At 32.7% G+C, this 19460-nt stretch overlaps 2 protein-coding genes across 5 annotated transcripts in view; both read right to left on the bottom strand.

Annotated features, from left to right (window-relative positions):
* LOC106757560 (ATP-binding cassette sub-family A member 1) overlaps nucleotides 1–5575 on the bottom strand; it is a 64101-nt gene extending 58526 nt beyond the window's left edge. Inside the window, exons 1-4 of one of the 2 annotated variants that reach the window (XM_022779147.1) lie at nucleotides 5239–5575; nucleotides 4722–4801; nucleotides 4287–4455; nucleotides 822–904 (exon numbers count right to left, since the gene is read on the bottom strand). In XM_022779147.1, coding sequence (XP_022634868.1) covers nucleotides 822–904; nucleotides 4287–4455; nucleotides 4722–4801; nucleotides 5239–5325 — 419 coding nt within the window. In that variant the 5' untranslated portion in view covers nucleotides 5326–5575. The remainder of the gene's footprint in view (nucleotides 1–821; nucleotides 905–4286; nucleotides 4456–4721; nucleotides 4802–5238) is intronic. The other variant, XM_014640238.2, reaches the window with a different exon arrangement.
* A 9859-nt stretch (nucleotides 5576–15434) lies between these two features.
* LOC106756764 (AP2-like ethylene-responsive transcription factor At2g41710) lies at nucleotides 15435–19258 on the bottom strand. Of its 3 annotated transcripts, none has more exons than XM_014639331.2 (9): nucleotides 18843–19258; nucleotides 18629–18711; nucleotides 18495–18503; nucleotides 18066–18154; nucleotides 17749–17822; nucleotides 17627–17677; nucleotides 17326–17387; nucleotides 16517–17154; nucleotides 15435–15786 (listed from the first exon to the last, which is right to left on the bottom strand). In XM_014639331.2, exons 1-9 carry the CDS (start codon nucleotides 19034–19036, stop codon nucleotides 15733–15735), a joined length of 1254 nt encoding a protein of 417 aa, XP_014494817.1. In that variant the 5' UTR covers nucleotides 19037–19258; the 3' UTR covers nucleotides 15435–15732. The 3 variants fall into 3 exon arrangements, with proteins under 3 accessions (XP_014494817.1, XP_014494816.1, XP_022634867.1); XM_014639330.2 differs by having other exon boundaries at nucleotides 16517–17148; nucleotides 18843–19158; XM_022779146.1 differs by having other exon boundaries at nucleotides 18066–18188; nucleotides 18843–18981.
* Nucleotides 19259–19460: the final 202 nt, after the last annotated feature.

Genomic DNA, 19460 nt, shown 5'->3' with positions numbered 1-19460 from the left:
CAATTAATTCTAAATAATAAATTTCAATATTATTTTCTACTCTTATTTTTCTTCTACGTGAAAAATATATAACAAGAGATATGCATCATGATCACTCAACATAGATATCCATGTATTCATTCAACATAGTAAAATAGAACCAAGCACAAATTAATACACTAAACTAAAAATCCAAATTTCAACTAATAGCAGAAGCTTTATTTATCTGATAGGAGAGATTATTTACAAGAATAAAGCACACAAGAATCCAAACTGATGGTAACCCAAAATACTAATAACAAAATAAATAATCTATGAAGCAACTTAAATCTCAATATCGAAGAACTAAAGTATGTAGATAAGGTAGAGAACATGTAGAAGAACAATAGTACAGCAGCAAAATAGAGCAATTGGGAAAAAGAGTCAGAAGAGAGTAAGTATTATTGTGCAGCTATCCAAGGAGACTGTCTCCTTACAGCTGAGTTAAATCAACAAGAATAAAACCTAAATTGCTATCCACAAATGCAGCATTCCCAAATGCATATAAATCAGATACCACCCAGACTATTAATATATTAATTGCCCTTATAATAGCCAGCCTGTCATTTCTTTCTCCTTGCATACACCTGCCACTCCATTTCCTAGGCTGGACCTCACTCAGCTATGCCTACACCACTAACAAGATATCTCAGAAATTATCCTACATTTGTTTGTTAGTATCCTTCATCCCTTCTAGGTATGTAACAAGAAGTGTTTTTTTTATCTTGTACCCACGGCAGCATATAAAAGAAATAACATATCACTCCAGTAGGATTTATTGCCAAAATAGAAAAGGAATTTACCTTGCTTGATTGCAGGTGCCATAAGCATCAGAGCGGATGTAGGTTTCCAACTCCGCCTCATCTTTGTATACTCTATTAACATACTGCAAATAGGAATCAAATTTTAGTTGGTTTGAGTCGAAGAACAGAGAATATACTTATCTGCTTAATGTAAAAATTCAGAAAGAAAGAAAAATAGTAAGAGAATTTTGTTTGATGATGCATTTAGTTGCAAGAAGATACCCCAAAAAATAAAGGGGAATGACTTAACTTACCAAGTTAAATTAGCAACAAAGAAAAAAAAATAAAACGACTTAATTCAAAATTTAGTACGACAATACTTCTGTATAAAGGCATTGGAAGTTTGTAAATTACTTCTTTCATTAAAATAACCATCACGGAAATTTTTTTAAAACTTTCATCCTTCCTAAAAAGGAAAAACGTTGAAAGGGCTGGTTTGATGCTCTGAGAAGCTTTTCCAAGAAAATAGCAGTCACTAGTTAACATTTTGTATACACTAGTTAACTTGTTTTAAATACCAAAAATAGTAATTTTACAATAAAAACACCAAGATTAGTAATTTTACATTAAGATACAAGGATGCACATTTTTTTTAAATTTGGAATTTGATGCCTACCAGATAAGTTAACAAAAATTTATAAAGAATTTTTTATAGGTCCAACATAGTAGTGAAGATTGAGACATTGATCATTTCTCATTAAATCATAACTACTCCAATTGCTCTCACAACGTGAGGAATAATATGGCTTCACAAGAGGGATAGAAGATCCATGCATCAACCACCATGTTGTTAAATAACTGACATGGTGCCACCATCATGCGATATCTTTGCTCTTTGGACCCTTAAGCCATTCACCATCCGTTATTTGCCCTTGTATGGCAGTGTCCATCATGGAAGTCAAGATTCCATGGCACCCATGGTGGAACTCCCCACGTTTTCTATTTTGTACCCATTTCTTTCTTTTGCTGCATATTCTCAATCTGTTGTTATTCATTTCTTCAGATGTTCCTCACCTCTCTTCTTTTGTTTTCTCTATTTTTATTCTCAGTAGCTTTTCTGATTCTTCATTTCTTCAATGTACGCTTTGTTTTATCAAAATTTCAGAATTTAGTACTGTATTTTAAAATTTCATAATCATGTTGTCACCAATCATTTTTCACTTATAGGACAATGTCAAACACCCACAATCAAATTCTTTTGCAATTAGGGATTTTTCTTGGATTTTAGTCTACGACTGGTTATTTTTAATTTATTTATGCTATTTTAAATTACTTTTGCAGTTTTTTAGCTTTTACACTTACATATTTCTAACGTCTGCCACAGTTTTCACCATAGGACGCCATGCTATCAACCATATGTACATGACAGCTTTTTTACTCACCACTATAGACCACCTTTTTCAAGATTAATAACCTTGACTACCCACCGACTTTGGGACCTATAATACCCATTTATACTCAATTAAACGAAAAAGAAGAAAGTCAGCTGCAAAAGATGAGAAATTAGAGAATTCTTTATATACATCTTTTTTCTTCTCAGCTTGTGGAAAATATCTCTTTTGAAAATTATTAAAAAACAAACACTTTCCATTTACATATCCAGAAGAATTCAAGTCGTATCAATGAGCTCAAAGGCAGTGCCAGCCACTACCAATTTCTCCAAGTTTCATATCATGAATCATCTTCATCACTGAAATTTCAAAACTGTTCTGTTTTCTTTCTCCCGTGTTCAAACATGGAGGAAAACTTCATATGCCCATGGAAATGTCTTGCCCCTTCCTTGGAACAACCATCATTGATTCCAACGCCAACTATGTATTTCGTTCAATCTTTGGCAAATGGAGCTGTTTATCTGTCATTATCCCAGTTACCTACACTGTGCAGGAAAGGCTATCATTTGGCTATTACAATTCCTGAAGATCCTTAAAAAGAAGGTTTACCACAATGTAAACGGATACTTACTCATTTTAACTCAAACTACATTATTTGAATTCCCAATGAACCTAATGCTAATGAGATTGGAAATTTTCATCCCATTGCTTTAGCTAATTTCAAATACAAGATTATGTCTAATTTACTTACTGATAGAATGGCAGGATCTAAATCCTTAATTTCCCTACTCATACTCATTGTGTTGATGACATCATATTTTTTGCAGAGCTACGATGAAAAACCTAACAAATATTAGCGAGGTGTTGGAGGATGATGGTTCAGCTTCTAATCAGATGGTTAAGTGTGCTAAGTCAGATGGATCAGTTTCTACCTTCTAAGACTTTTGTTCTTTGGAGACTTTTACATAGTACAATTCCAACAGATGATCTTCTCAGGAAATATGGCATTATTGTCCTCATTTTTATAATTCTTGTGAAACAGCAAAAACAGTGCCTTTTTTCAGTGTACTTTTGCAATTAATATAGGGAACTGAATTGGGAGCCTCGCTGAGCAGCATATGTGCACTACTTCTGTCATTACCTTGTAACAGATTAAAGGGAGTGATGTTGTGAATACAGTCATGTTTTAGCTGACATCAGGAATAGTACAAATAGGATCAAGTTTGATAATTTGATCATGCCGTATCAGCATATTAAAAGCAGGATATTTTCTGCAGTTAATGGAAGTATGAACTCTCTTATGTCTGAATTAAAAGTTTCAAAAAGCTTTTGTTACTTGCACGTCAAGAATACAGAAAATATCACTCAAGTTAATGGATATCCTCCAATTTATGGATGGACTAACTGCAACACAGATGGCACCTTCTTAAAGCAAGGGAATTTATCAGCTTGCGTTGGTGTTTGGAGGAACTCTAACGTTGAGAATATGGGATGCTTTTCTAGTCCACTTCAGGTTGGCAATACTTTTGAAGTTGTCGGATTGAAATAAACTCTTTACTCATTGTACATTTTTTCAATGATTATATGTTAGTTCCTTGTAGATTTCTATAACTTTTCACTTAAATTCTCACATATTTCTTGAGTATAGAGTCAATACCCTTCTTTAAAATAAAAATTAAAATTAAAAACAAAATCAAGCCAGAATTCTTAAGGTGATCCATTAGTTTCTTTGTGTCACAAAGACTATCAAATACCACCACTAACAGTCGAAAGCAAAATAGGCAATTTACCAAGATATAGGCTACAATATCATATCATATTTTGCCTTAAAACCAATTGGCATTAAGCAAAGTTACCAATAAATATATAAGTTGCACTCCAAAAATTGAGGAAAGCAATTTGAGACTTCCCAACAAAGAACAAAGGCTAAAAAAAATCCAAAACAGGGGTTTAAGTGTGGAATCATGCATGACACGAGGAAAAACTGCATTCAAGCACTCAACCCCAGCAAAGTTTAAGCTTGGAAGAGGGTACATTTCATCAAATGGAGGAATCAAAGCAAAATACTTCCCCTTCATATCAGGGATAAATTAAGCCTAGAAAATCAGAAATTACGCAGCGAATGAATGGGTACCTTCAAGAGGGGAAATTTTATTGACACTACGTCTATCAACAGCTTCGTCTCATCCGTATCTGGCGCAAAAGCTAAATACTCTCCCTTTTCCAACAATGATTGCAAAACTAGTTGAAAGTTGGGTGATATGTCTTTGCCCACTTCCACAAACATATCTTTTTGAATGTGCCTGCTCCATTTCCACATAAACGTTACTCCTCACAAAATACTAAATGTGAAAAATATTTAAAATTTTCCTCCATATAGACCAGTTTCGGAAAGTCATTTCCATTCACTTTAACTTTATAAATAAACGAATATATAAAAAAAATAAATTAAAAAAGCGTATTAGAAAAACAAATTAAAAGCTTCCACGGTCCTCCATACAACACAGGACAGAGAAATAACTAAAACACACTCACACGGTAACACTGAGCAATGAACAAAAACACTCACGGTTGAGCAAGATGAATTTGTGTATCCTCTTTTGTCCTTACAGCCACTAACAGCAACAATACAATCGTAGGGAGCAAAATCTGCCATGGATTGAGCGATATGGATAAGAATTCCGGTATTAACCAGATTGAAATGCACTTGGAAGAAAAACCGACAAAAACACACAGACACTAAATCCTAAACACATCTTTAAAACAATATGTAAATGCATATATATACTATAAAAGAAACATTACATTGTATTACATATCCAGCAAAATAATCAATAAATTTTATCAAATCCAAAAAAAAAAAGTCAACCGTTAAAAAAACTAATAAAAGCAGAAAAATCAAGCAAACATCATCACGCACAAGCAACCAAACGCACGGAATCGTTCAAATTAAGCAAAGGATCAAACTCCTAAAACAGAGTGTGAGTGTGTGTGTGTGTGTGTGTGTGAGAGAGAGAGAGAGAGAGAGTTGAGAAGCATGCAAAGGAAAGAGAAAGTTGAAAGTGAGAAGAAGAGAATGCAAGAACCTCGGCGGCAGTGACGAAAGGATGACGAATTTTGAGGAGGCAGTTCTTGCGGAGCATGACCTTCAACTGCCTCCAAGCAGCTCCCATGGCTGCGAAACCCTAGAAGGAGAAGCGACGCGGTTGTGGTTCAGAGAGAAAGAAATCAAAAAGCGAAGGAACGAAGGAAGAAGAAGTGTGCAGTGTTAGTACTCTTCACGTTGAATTCTCTATCTCTCCCTCCTAATTTGGCTGTAGTGGGAGAAGGTGGAGGCTTAAACGGACAATACCAAGACCCACCAGCGTCTCCTTTTTACTTTTTTCTTTTTAAACTATGTAATTAATTACTATTATTCTGTGCCTGCTTGCGAAAAGTGCAAGGAAACCAAACAAAATAACGGTGTTCGGATAAGTGTGATAATATTTATTTTATTTTTTTTTAGAAATAATGGAAGAAATTATTAATTAATTGAAGTGTTCTGAGCAGGGGTGGGGTCTATTACTTGTCGCGAATTTATCATTCCAGATTTTGGTTGAGACTTGGCGCGCCGGTGTCGTGTTCTTCTCGCGAGATAAAAACGAAATGAATGGTATTATCTTGACAGAGTCATAGTCTCTTTTGGGCTGCACGAAAAACAATAATAAATGAGATATTTTCATTTAAGATTCTTTTCTTTGACGGGTTTTGATGAAGCCTAGGATGAGAAATTTCGTAAAGCAACAACGGTTATTCTAAGCAACTTTTTAAACGAGGACTTTGAGAATTTTCTATAGTTGGAGTACAAAAGTTTGAGTTTTTTTGCAAAATGTAGTGTAGGGTAGTTTTGCAAGAAATTGAAACAAGTTTGTCAATAATATTTATTTGATCTATTTCAAAAGAAAAAACACAATCTAAAATTAAGATTAAGCATGATAAAAATATATCAAATTGCATGTAAGAAATAGTTGATCAATATTATCCAATTCATAACACTTATGTAACTTAATATTACAACTTTTAAAATGACATATAATAGTAGCTCATAATGGAAGTAAGAAAAAGTAGTGAATTATAATATATATGAGAAAATTAAATGTGTGATTTTAATTGAAAGAGAATATATAAGTTGTAATGATTTAATTTGTTAACTTATGTTAGATTAACTTTTATAAGTTAAATGTATAATTTACGATTTTATAAACTTCTTACCATACTAATCATAATCTTAATTTTAAGTTCCTTGCTAGTCGGAACATGTCACACCTAACCATAATATGTTTCGTCATTTTATATGTGCTTAGTTTATTTATAGAAGGAATGTTAGGTAGAAAATATAAATATGATCGTCGTTTTCTAAATGGTTAGGTACAAAACAAAAAGGTTTAGGGAAATTCATAGAAAAATTGTTTAACACATACTGTATACTATTTCTTTTATTTACTGTATCAAAATAATAATAATAATAGTGAATATGTCCTTTTTTTTATAATTTAATAAAGATATTACTTTAATTGCGAGGTGAAAAATAATTCCTTTGACAATAAATTGTAGAAAATAAAATAACATTTCATTCAAATATGGCAACACGAGCCTATTAAAAAAATATATGTGCAAGCAAAAGTATAATTATCATAATATTATTTAGGAAGAATTTCTTAAACAAATTTTGTCCTTTTTTTTTAATTATCAAATACATAAAAAACACGTGCGTGAATTTTGTCCTTTTTTTTATTAAAATATCACCTAATTTCTCTTTTTGTCTTTTTTTTTCAGGCTATTATTGTAATTCAAAATGAATTATAGTAGCCGAATGAAAAATGCATTATTGTAGCCATTTGATGCATAATATTTATATTTTACTAGAGCAAAATAAAAAGAAAATAAGAAATCTCTTATTGTAAATCAAGAACGGTTTGGTCGGTTGTTTTATAATGTACGGTGATTATTAAAATTTGGAGGAATTGTTTAATGAAAGTTGCATTATGAGAGTTTGCACATTTTATAATCTATTGTCCTTTCCTTATCTTCAAACATTAAACAATGTTTTCTTTCTAGAAGAATAGGAGGGGGTTTCATTCTTCATTTTGTCATGAATAAATCAATGTCAACAAGAAAAAATACAATGAGTTTTTGTCTATTATTTATCCATTAAAAACTCTTTAATTCGAACTCTAGTCGTTCTATTTAGTGTCATGAATATAAAAATTGACATTACTCTAGTTTTAGCATCAAGACATGGTTTTTTTTTCTTTATATATATACTACCTAACTATTTTTAGACTATACTGTATTTTAATATAACAAATATTTTTATATGTTTGAAATAAATATTATTCTAATAGAGCAATAATTAAGTATTATATAATTATTAATTACACTGTTATTATTATATGTATGAAATAAATATTATTCTAATAGAAATATAAATTCATAATCAATAATCTTATAAATAAAATTAATACTTTTAAGAAATATTTACTTCATTGTTATTTATATAAATTATATTTAAATATTTCTCAAAATCATCGCTAAAATTCTATCATATGTTTGTAAATTCATGTTGATCAATAATATTTTTTATTTTTTCCGTTAAATAGCAAAGAAAAATTTAATATTATAACTAATTGAATGCAATTTATTTCTAATGTCAAAGTCACAGTTGGTAAGCATAAATACAATACTAGATTATTATTATTTGTGACAAGTATCTCTTTTAAGATAATCTTATCTAAGACTAACTCATACTTTGGAGTCAACTAAAGTGACATTGTATAGGGATGTAGAAAAGAGTTTTTTTTTTTTCCAAAAGTAGTATGTCACAAACTACTTAAAAACATTTAAGTATAATAATGTAATGAAAATAATTTTTATTTCATAATAAATAAATGAAAAATTTAGCATAATTATTAATGATAAAAATAAATAAGTATATAAGTACAGATTAATAAATATACAAGAAGAAGATGTAGCCCTCAATAACAAGCTAGTTATAAGCCCCTCTAAGTTTATATAAAAAAGAACATATATGAAATAAAAATAAGAAAATAAATATAGGAAAAACTACCTTATTGTAACTCATCTTCCCTTAAACTACTGTAAAGCTCTTAAAAAAAATTTATTATCTACTTCACGAGTTAACTGTTTATATTTGTCTTTTTAAGTTATTGAGAGCTCATACTACAAGAGTTAAGTTTAGTACGAGTTATGTTATTCCAAATCATTCTTTTTAAATATTTTATCGTGTTGTAAAAATTTAATAAAAATACTAGCATAACATATAAGAGTGTTGTACAAAAGAGTATTGTGACATTCCATTTTAATACATTTATTACTATTGTGGAATTATCATAAATTCAATAACACAAAAGAGTTGGATAACAAAAAAATATATAAAATTTAGTTATTACAACTATCTAAGTATAACTATAATATCTTTATTTTTTAGAACAAAAACTTCAAAGAAGTTTGAATACAAGATCTAAAGTTTTTCAAAAGATTTTAAGTAGTAAAACAGAAAAACTATACACATATCTATGCATCAACCTTCTCACTACCTAACATTTGCTCCAAAGCAATTTTCTCTCCTACTTCCACTAATCAGGTGACAAATTTTCAAACAAAGAACGTACAAGTACGGACACAAGAAAAATTATAAGCTAAATTCCAAAAGAATCTGACTAGTAAATCAATTAAATAATCATCATGCATAATTCACTATATTAAACATGTTCATATCATATATAACTTATTTTTAGACTCGATTATCTAGATATATCATTTGATATTGGATCCTGATAGGTTGTGCACTTGTGGTGATTTTATCTGCTTTATAGAGTCATTGCCAAATTGGTTTTATATTGTTACCACAAGGCTAATCCGTGAACACCTTTGGTCACCAAACTTCAAAACTAGGACCTCTTACTACTCTTTCGACATGATCCACTTGTCTCTACTTGAGTATATGTGGTTATTAGAGTGTCAAAATAACCTCCCAATTGGATCCCTACATCAATACTTACACTATTGAAACTACCACCATAAAATCCCCAAAGAGTTGTATGGAATTACCCCGTATATACATATACACTTCTAATTAATCACCTCATAACAATCATCAGTATCATCACATACTCAAAGTATTTCAAGTATAAAATCATTTATAATATTCTAGAAACAACAACCACACAATAACAATATTTTATTTACAATAACTCGATACACACATTAGACAGGGAAAACAGCTTGGAAACCCTCACCAACAACTTGAGAAAGGTCTAAAACCCCAAAATGACTAAAACAAATGTCCAAAACTAATGTCCTGGACCCTGAATTTGAGACCTCAAACAATTTAGTTATTTTCAGGCAACCTAGATTCACCAAACAATTACCATCAGGCTCTCACCACGAGACGCTATCTATTGGACGCGCTCTACCAGACGCTCTCCATCAGATGCTCACCGCTAGATGATCACCACTAGACACTTACTACCAGATGCTTACCATAAGACAATATCCACCATATGCTTACCATCAGACATTCTTCACCGTACGCTTACCACCATACACTCATTACCAGACGTTAGAGCTGTCAAAACGGGTAACCCGACCCGATCCGGCTCGGCCCACGACGGGTTGGTCACTTAGTGAGCCAACCCAACTCGGCTCATTTATTAGCGAACTAGAAAAATTTGAACCCGACCCGACCCACCACGGGTTGGTGGATAAACGGGTTGGCTGATTAGCTCATTTAAATACAATTTTCTTAAATAAAAAAATTATAAATATTTTATAATTTAAATCTAAACAAATTTGACTTCTAAATTTCACTCCCAACATAGAGTTTAATTAATTTTGAAAATAGGGAACTTAAATAATTATTTCAAGCAAACAAAATAATAAATATTTTTTTTTTATAAAATTAAAATTAAAATTAAATTTTAATAAAAGAAAATTAGGTAGGTAGGTTGGTGGGCCAACCCGGTCCACCACGAGTTCAACCTGCATGAGCCGGGTTTAAATGAGTTGGGTTGAAATTTGAACCGCATAAAAAAAATACAATTTTTTCAAACCTAACTCGACTCGAACCCGTGGTGGGCCGGGTTGGCCCACGGGTTGTGACCCATTTTGACAGCTCTACTAAACGCTCACCACTAGGCAGGCACTCACCACCAGCCGTTTAGCACCAGTCGTTTACCACTAGACGTTCATCACCAAACGCTTACCACTAGAGGCTCAACATCAAACGCTCGCTATCAGACGCTTACCACTAAGCGCTTACCAATAGATGCTCATTACTAGACGCTCACCACCACACGCTTGATAATGCTAATTTTTACCATTATTTAAGCATCATTTTAGTAGCAAAATCATCTCCTTTCTAGCTTATAACCTTATTTTATCCTCACGTTTAGTGTGTTTTCTAGTTTTCTTGTGTTTATTTAGTATATGCTTGTTTTTACCTCTAATCTCTTTGTTTGAGTGTGTGAAATAAAGGTTTAGGAAGCAATTCTAGTGGAGGAAAACAAGCAAGAACTCAAGAGAACATGTTTTGGGACAAGAAAAGATCAATTTGAAGCAAATACCCATGTTGGACGCCTTTGGAATCGCACAAGAGGCTCAATTTTCAGAATGCTGTCAAAACCGCCCAGGCTGAGCGTGAGAAGTGCAGAGAAATTCCAGGCTGGGCGCCAGGAATCCGCGCTGAGCGCGAGAAGTTGCTGTTTCTCACATCTGATGCAGTGAAAAGTGGCGCTGGGCGTGAGAATTTCGAGCTGGGCGCGAATTCTCGCTGTTATGTCAAAATTGGGTTATTTAAACATGGGTCTTGGGATTTTTGAGGGACTTCTCCTCCTACACTTCATTCTTCACCTAGAGAGACTGAGAGAGCCCTTGGAGGCTGTTTGGGGTGTTGGGAAACTCTCCCACTCCTCCTTGGGTCTTCAAGCTTCATCAATGGTGATTTTGCCCCTTTTGGGTTGAGGAAGAAGATGGGTCACAAATTGGAGATGGAGATGTGAAGGGGAAGCACAAACGGAGCATGGAGCAGCTGCCAAGAACCTTGGGAAAGGCTTTGCATCTTCTCTTTGGTTCCAATTTCTTCCCTATCTCTTCAATTTGTAGAACCCTAAGTTCTCCTCCATGGAGGGCTTTTCCTATTTGTTGAGATTAGATGTAATAAACTGAATCTTGTGTATTTTGTGATGTTAATACATATGCTTTTCCATTCCAATGTTAGTATTTGATTTCTATGCTTAATGCTTGTTGTGGTTTGATCACCCATGGCTTGAAATGTGGTTCTTGATGTATTGGAAAATATGACTTGAACTTAGAATTGAAATTGAACACTAAATTGATGGAATTGAGTTGTTTGTAAATGCATGAGAATGAAGTGGATGAACTCTAGTCTTGACAAATTGTAAATACACTATGTTAAATTCCTTGCACACCAACTGTTTGATAAAATACCAAAAAGAGTTTCTTGTGTTGTTTTTTGTGCACTTTGATATCTAATTGAGTTATAAAAGGAATAATTGTCATGTGTTGCACAAGTCTCTTGGGAAAACGATACCTGGTCTTACCAGTTTTATTACTTGAACGATTTGGTACACTTGCCAATGAGTTAACAACGCTCACCACCATACGCTTATTAGCAGACGCTCACCACTAACATTCATCATCCATACCACCAATTCAGACCGGAAACCAACCCAACAATACACCATTTTCACTACTTTCAATTTTAAAACATATTTGTATCTCATATAACTCCAAAACAACAACATTTAAGGTTCAAACAAGTATCAATTCACAATCATTTACAACAACATTCATTAATATGCCAAATTCAATCATCAAACACAATTATTACTAAATAATTCTCGTAGTGATAACATGTTTAATCAAACATGATTCTCAAAAGTTAACAAACATAACTTCATACTTCTTAACATAAATTAAAGCAAATTTTAGCTTTCCTTACTTGATAGAAAACCAAACCGCTCTAGAAAACCTGAAGCCTTAAACACATGGGAAGTCCTATATGCACCTATGAACCATGGAAACACGATCATGATATACAACTAGAACCATTGATTAATAGAGACTCAAAATGAAGACTTAAAAGACACATGCAAGTTAAGCGAGACCCACATGCAATAAAAATAAGAAAAGACCAAAGAAAATGGTTTAAAACTCAACTTACTCAAACGGAGAAACTGATCGGTCTAGATTGAAGATCTTGCCACAAGAATCAATCCTACGGTCTCGGTTCTTCAATCAGAGAGAAGTCAGAGAGCTATAAAAATTGGTTTCTAGGGAGATGTCTGTTTTAAAATAATGAAACTTATTTATATTAAAATAATCGAGTCTCAATATTTTTAAAATAGTACCACTTCTACAATACCATTTTTAAGGTCTTTGCAGTGATACTGCAAAAATATTCTATCAATCAATAATGATATTTAATTAATTTGTTAAGATTTAGACATAATTTCAAATCATAACAAAAATATACAATTTTTTTTATGGAATTATATTTGTTTCAGTTATGAGGTCAAGGTCTGTTTACTGTTACATGTATCTTGAATATCTGAATATTTATTTGTTATGTGTATCTTGAATATCCAAATGTTTGTTTTGGTCACCCTCTGTTATATGTCCGTTCAATCAAACTAAGATTTTATTTGCATAAGACACTCTCATTCACTAAAAATTTGGTCATTCAAGCAATTAATACAATCACATATCTTTTGATCTCAAAAGCATATTTATAATTTTTGATCAATAATAACTGGCATTCAATCACTCATCCTAGCCTTACCCTATAATATTTATTGAATATAATTTACTCATTATTTAATATAATTAAAAATTGCTTATTTTAGTAATTTATTGAAAAATTACATCACAATATATAGATTTTTTTTTGTTAAGATACTAATTTGATGCAGTATGTAATTGAAACATTTAGCTCAGTAAACAATGTGAAAGTTCCTGGCATGATAAAGTCGTAAAAAGAATTAATAGAAAGGTTCTAGAAATTAAGGTGAAGAAAACAATAAAGAACATCGCTTGTTCTTTTTGTAAGATAGGTATTGTAGTTACTTTTTCTTTACTTTTTTTCAGAGTGATAATAATCATTCCTATACAAAAATCATTCGTTGAACCTATGAATGAACTCAGTAAGTACTCTTAGAAAGAATAAGCTCTTAATTAAAACAAAAATAGCTGATTAAAATTGCTCCAATTTCAACGAATGAAACTATAACTTTTCTTCATAAACAGTGACAATATCTTCTTGTATGATCTAGATTTCTATTATCAATTTTTACATACATTTATCGTTGAAAGTAAAATATATTTTTGACACTTAAATAAAGTGATATTGATAGTATAAATAGTCAGTATAATTTTTTAAACAATATTTAATAATTTGTTGACACATCACTAAAAAAAATGTAAAAGTATGTAATTCTAGTGAGAAAAACACGGTCAAATATGCTTTCTGTCTATCAATTATAATGTAAAAGTGAAATTGGTTTTTGCTTAAAACTTTGATTTCATTTGATCCAAGAAATCAATCAAAAAATTTAATGTCATTCAAAGTGAAAGACTAAATCCATGCATTAATTTCTAAATTTAAAAAATCAAACAAATTAAAATTTCGAGCAAAAATAATTCCAATTTTACATTATAATTATTGAGAAAAAAAACAGATTTTACCCATAAAAATTAATGTACACTTTTTTTTATACAATTAACTAACAATTTATTAACACATAATTAGTAAACAAGTATAACTTTTAAGTTGTGAAAATAATAAACTATATGGGGATGACAAATGTCTAACTTATGTGCACTCATTATATCAAATGATATTATTTATTCCTCCTTTTGACAGTGTTAATAAACCACACCTCTGTAATGATTAAGAAAACGAGTATAACTTTAACTTGCGAAAGCAACCTTTCTTACTTAAATATAATGAAATAATAGTTTAAAATGTATAATATTAATAAATTAAGATTGATCATTATATTATAAGTGATATATTTAAAAATTTTATGCAGCCTTTTGTTATTTAAAACAATAATGAGAATAAAAACACAGATCTATGTTAATTAAAATTCAATTATCTGGTACACAATAATGAGAAAGAATATAAGAACAACTTCACAGCGATGATTTCTATCTCTATTATTTTTTTCTTACGAAACTTTGACATGAGAAAAACATCTCTCGTGGAAAATGAAGTTGTGTAGGGCGGCTTGAAAATGATAGGGTGGGGGTTGTGGCGTAAAGCACACGCTCAATTGATGTGTGTTAAGTCAAATTTGGCTTTCTTCCGAAGACACAGTGCAAGAAATATTGGTATTATGGCGATAAATACATAAATGAGATAATAATTATCTCCTCTCGTTCTGATTACAGATGCAAATACATAGTTTATTGTATCAAAGCTAAAACGTTAATTAAAATTTTGAATCTTGTTTAACTTTTTTAACACTTACACTTCAATCTAATCTCACTTTTTAATTGTAAGTCTGAATCATCTTGCTTTCTCTCCTTATCCTCCTTCGCTTGACGTAGATGTGTTTTTCCAACCCTCATAGAACAAGGCGCTATTATTACAAATCTGGTGATCCCAAAAAAAAAAGAGGCAAATTCAAAAGTAATGTATAAGAATACTAATTAAAATTTTTTAAAGACATTATTAATTTATTGAGGCAAATTCGAAAGTAATGTATAAGAATAAGAATATGTTTACTAAATAAAAATTTTCAAAGACATTATTAATTTATTACGATTAAAAATAAAAAATCGAAGAGGCCCGCGGCAGAGTAAAACAAGGGAATCGCTTCCTGCACCCCATAGTTTCGGCAAATTCGAAAGTAATGTGTTTACTAAATCCAAAATTCATTGTGTTTTCTTAATACATTTGTACAATCATAAATATATTACTTTTAAAAATATATTTTGAATTACACATTTTTAAAATTATAAGTTAAATTATCGGAAGTTGATTCGGAAATATATTTGCAAGTTCCAAAATTAAGCTAGAAATCTATTTAGGGTTCCGAAATTAAACTTCTAGACATCTATTTGTCAGATTCTACAATTAAACAGAAACAATGGTATAAGAAAATAGCGCCTAATAAACTCTAGGTAATCAATTAATGAACACGTTCTTACATAATTCTACTCTTATTCTGTACAGAATATATTCCGCATAAAATCAAACTTTATCTAACTCTGATTGCATATACATGAAGGAGATGTTAACTGATACATATCTGACTTTAAATGAAAATATTCGTGCTAATTCTATATTGTATCATCGATGAAAAACCACCGTAAATATATTATTTTCTCTGACCTCTAAAAACCCATGTAATCTTGCAAAAAAAGCCATGGGAGCATTCTCTTGGTAGACCTGCTTGAGCACTTCAGACCAATACGCTGTTCTTTGTTTGATACAAGGCTCATCTTTCAGGTGCTTGTCTTTAAGCCATTTTTCAATAAGAAATTCAAATGTCCAATCATTCCTCTGGCTGAAACATTGTGTACGTTGAACTGGTCTCTGTCTTGGTAACCTGCACATCAAACCAAGTGTTCTTGGTAACGAGAGTTTACAAGAATGTTACAAGCAATTCTTATCTTACCATATACAATCAATTGTTTCGTGTAACTGACGATTTCGAATTGAACAATTACTGTTCCCTCACTAATCAGGAAATTATTTCCTCTTTAAAGTGTTAAATGATAATTAGGGAATTTTGGGCAATCAAATCTGCAGGAAGTAATAGAAGGCTAGAAATAATTGTTATGTATATAAAATTACAACTTCTGCCTCTGTAATTCAAATTTCATCCATATGTTCTCCACATTGTGTCAACACGAAGAGAAAGGGACCTTTTGGCGTTAAGGCTCAGAAGAAGTGAGAGAAGCACTCGTAATAATGTTCAGCTTTACAATCATCATATTCAAGAGATAACAAATTAAATTTGTTGATACTACCTTGCTGGCTTAATAGCATAAGAAATCAGGTCGTCTTAAACACTTAATTGCCAGACATAAAAGAGATTGTTATAGATGATAATTCAAATCGTATTTGACTGAGAACAAATTTTAATTGCTACGCTCACACAAACTCGGGCAGATTATTTTTGTTTTTAATACTGTTTTCTCCGGAATTTGATGAATTATTTGTTTTGAATATCAGTTGACAATCTATTATAAAATTACGCTCTCTACTATTTTAGCTCTGTTAAATAACTTCTCATGTAATTTCAATAAAGTAAAACACTTGGTCATTACACCAACCTCATCTGTACGAGAAAGGCCGGCAGGAAGTACGGGAACAAGAGATGTCCACAGAACAGGATCTACCATTGGATCAACAGTATTGTAAGCTGTCAAAAGTGGTGCTGACAAGAATGGCGTCAAAGGGTAGACATTTCTTTGAAGAGGCATTGTCCCACTCATTCCCATTGCAATGTCAAGCCGATCACTGCCTCCATCATGATTTGATGGTTTCTCAACTGCCTTTCCATGATCCAATTTGTTGACTGTATTTTTGTTTTCATTCTCATCGTTATCAATACTATTTTCCTGTTTCTTTGACGCTTTCTCCTGCAAGCTCTTGTAAGCAGCAGATTGAGAAAGAATCCTTAAGGCAGAGACTGAAGAACTTCTTTGCTTTTTCTCATTGTGTGGCCTTCCTAACTGTGGCATCTGATAAGGTTCTGTAGGTTGAACTTTCTGTTCCAATTGCTTTAGTTCACTGCAAATGTCTCCAGCAGAACCAAGCTTTTTTTCTTCCGATGATAATCTTGTCCCAGAGTCAGAATGTCGAGTCTTATTAGATCCCCACCATTTGATGTGACTTGTTAAATCAATCTTTCTTTCTATGCAGAAACCACTTACATATTCACTTTCTGCTGCTGAATCATCCCCTGCACCTTAACGTTGTAAACCAGTGAGATGATCGTTACCAAACAGAAAAACAGGTGAACATAAGTTGAAAATATTATTATTTTTCCAATAGCCACAGGTGGAGCAGAAATGAACATGGTTCATATAACTCTGTTCGCTAGAAGATTAACTGAACTTTAAATTTGATTATAACATACCATAATGCATGCTATTGAAGTAATCAGATCCAGATATGCGGCCATATGACGACTCCCACCGACTAATTTTGTTAGCACCACATGCAAGATGAACGTTTAAGTTAGCGGTCAAATCCACATCAGATTTTATACACTGGATGGATGACAGATATACCAGATCATAAAAATCTGTAGCTGTGTAGCAAAGCAGAGAAGAACTAGCTCCACATACATAGCTAACCAAACCCAAGGAGATGTGGATATAGATAAGAAGTTAATTTCCAGACAGCTTCAGTAAAAGAGAGTTGATAGATTAACACACCTGGAGAGTCCACGATATTTTGATAGTCCTCTAGAAAAACCACTGCTCTTCCTGCAGAAAGCATCACGTGTAAACAGCAGCACGGATACATGATATAAAACATTTTTTAAGTATACACACACCGCCGTAAAGATGCAAGGTACTCTTCTCTCGACACATTCTGCATTTCTTCAAGATCTCTTGTATAATCAGTCACCTGCAGCACACACATCATAAGTGATACAAAAAATTACTACATTCAACAGAGAGAATAACAAACATACTTTTCCAATCAAAGGGCACCGGATCTACAGTCTCCACTGTCAAAACTTATACACCAACAAAACAATTCAATCTTATGCTACGTAATAACTTGGGCAAAGAAGGCATCATAGATATTGTGCTAAATAGTCCATAGTTATCATACATTATTAATAGGACACAATTTTCATTATCTTACTGGAAAGTTAATGAGAGTCCCTGGACCCCAGTATTTGAGAGCAGCAAGATCATAAGCTCTAGCAGCTGCTTCCTCGTCATCATATGCCCCTATCCAAAATCCATCAGCAACTAACATCATTACCTTACAAAAGGATGTAGAGCGAGAAATTTCAATAATGATGATAAGCAAAAGAATAAGACCATATTTGGATAAACTTCTCCATATACATTTAGAGAAGAGAGCAGGATAAGAAAGTTACTAAATTAAACTCATCCCACACACAAGCTCTTTCATCTAATTTCCCCAAGAGGTGTGCATAAGTTGATTTCAACACACAGAATAAGTTTAATCCATTTTGTCATTTCTTCTCCTACACGTTTCTTTGTTTCGAAGTTTATCCAAACATGATCTAATAAATGAGAACTGAGCACCGGATTGCAAACTCACCCAAGTAAACTGGCCCCACCACGAACGAACCATTGTCCAACGAACCAATTACGAAACAGGAAAACAAAAACAGGTAAGTTATTTAAGCCCGAAGTCCAAACCCGAAACGAAGAACAGACCAAACCAAACCAAACCTTGTTTTCCCTTCTTATTCTGATTCTGATTCCACGTACTCTTATCCCAAAGATGAGCTTCATAACGACCAGTCCACCTATGCCTAATCAATAAATCCACAAAATTCCGTCAGCAACAACCCAAGATATTTATTCACTTCATTAGTCGATCGGCTTAACTTCCAAGAGAAAACTCCATTCATTTCCTCCAAAGCGAACCTTACTAAGTAACTACCTGGTGACGCCGCGGTATATAGAGCTCCGTTTTCCAGCTGCGCAGGGAGGCATTTTGCTGATGCGCTCTTTGGCGGTGCAACCTCTCTCCTTCTTCGCTTTCTTCAATCCTCGGTAGAGCAAGAGCTGATCAGTTGGCACCGCCGCTTCCGACGTCTCCGCGGACTTTCCAGGATCGGAGGAAGACGAAGCCATGATTGGAGAAAACCCTAACCCTAACCTGAGAGAGAGAGAGAGAGAGAGAAGTGCGTATGTTGGTTTGAGTGATAGCGATTGGAATTTGGGAATGGAAATGAAGTGAAATGGAAGTGGGAGTGAGTGAGGGGGAAAACTACAAAGGAAGAAGGAGGAATGAGTGTTACTGAAATACCCTTTCCAGGTTTTGAAATGACCAATGTGTAAAGTGGTACTGTGAGGCGATGTAACGGCTAGGACCCCCTGAGGGTAGTCATGTCATTTCATGGAGATTTTGATTAGTCTGACCATTGTGCATGTTAGGTGCCACTTGTTGTCTGCTCCTCCTTCTATTTTCTAAACTTCCCACCAATAATTTTTTAATAATTTTTTATTTTTAATAAAATATAGAAAATGAAAATACACCAATTCTTTAGTGGTAGGT

The sequence above is a fragment of the Vigna radiata genome, chromosome 3 (genome assembly GCF_000741045.1).
Source record: "Vigna radiata var. radiata cultivar VC1973A chromosome 3, Vradiata_ver6, whole genome shotgun sequence".
Taxonomy (NCBI): Eukaryota; Viridiplantae; Streptophyta; class Magnoliopsida; order Fabales; family Fabaceae; genus Vigna; species Vigna radiata.
The sequence above is the reverse complement of the archived record's forward strand: the minus strand, read 5'-3'. Positions and strand labels throughout refer to the sequence as shown.

Bases quoted from the DNA above. Each gene is read 5' to 3' on its own strand.
- LOC106756764 (XM_014639331.2), bottom strand. From the start codon at position 19,036: ATGGCTTCGTCTTCCTCCGATCCTGGAAAGTCCGCGGAGACGTCGGAA. The intron at 17,388-17,626 runs GTGTGTTAATCT...TAACAAAATTAG, and splicing joins AAATATCGTGGACTCTCCAG to TCGGTGGGAGTCGTCATATG. The intron at 15,787-16,516 runs GTTGGTGTAATG...TTTGATGTGCAG, and splicing joins GCCTTTCTCGTACAGATGAG to GTTACCAAGACAGAGACCAG.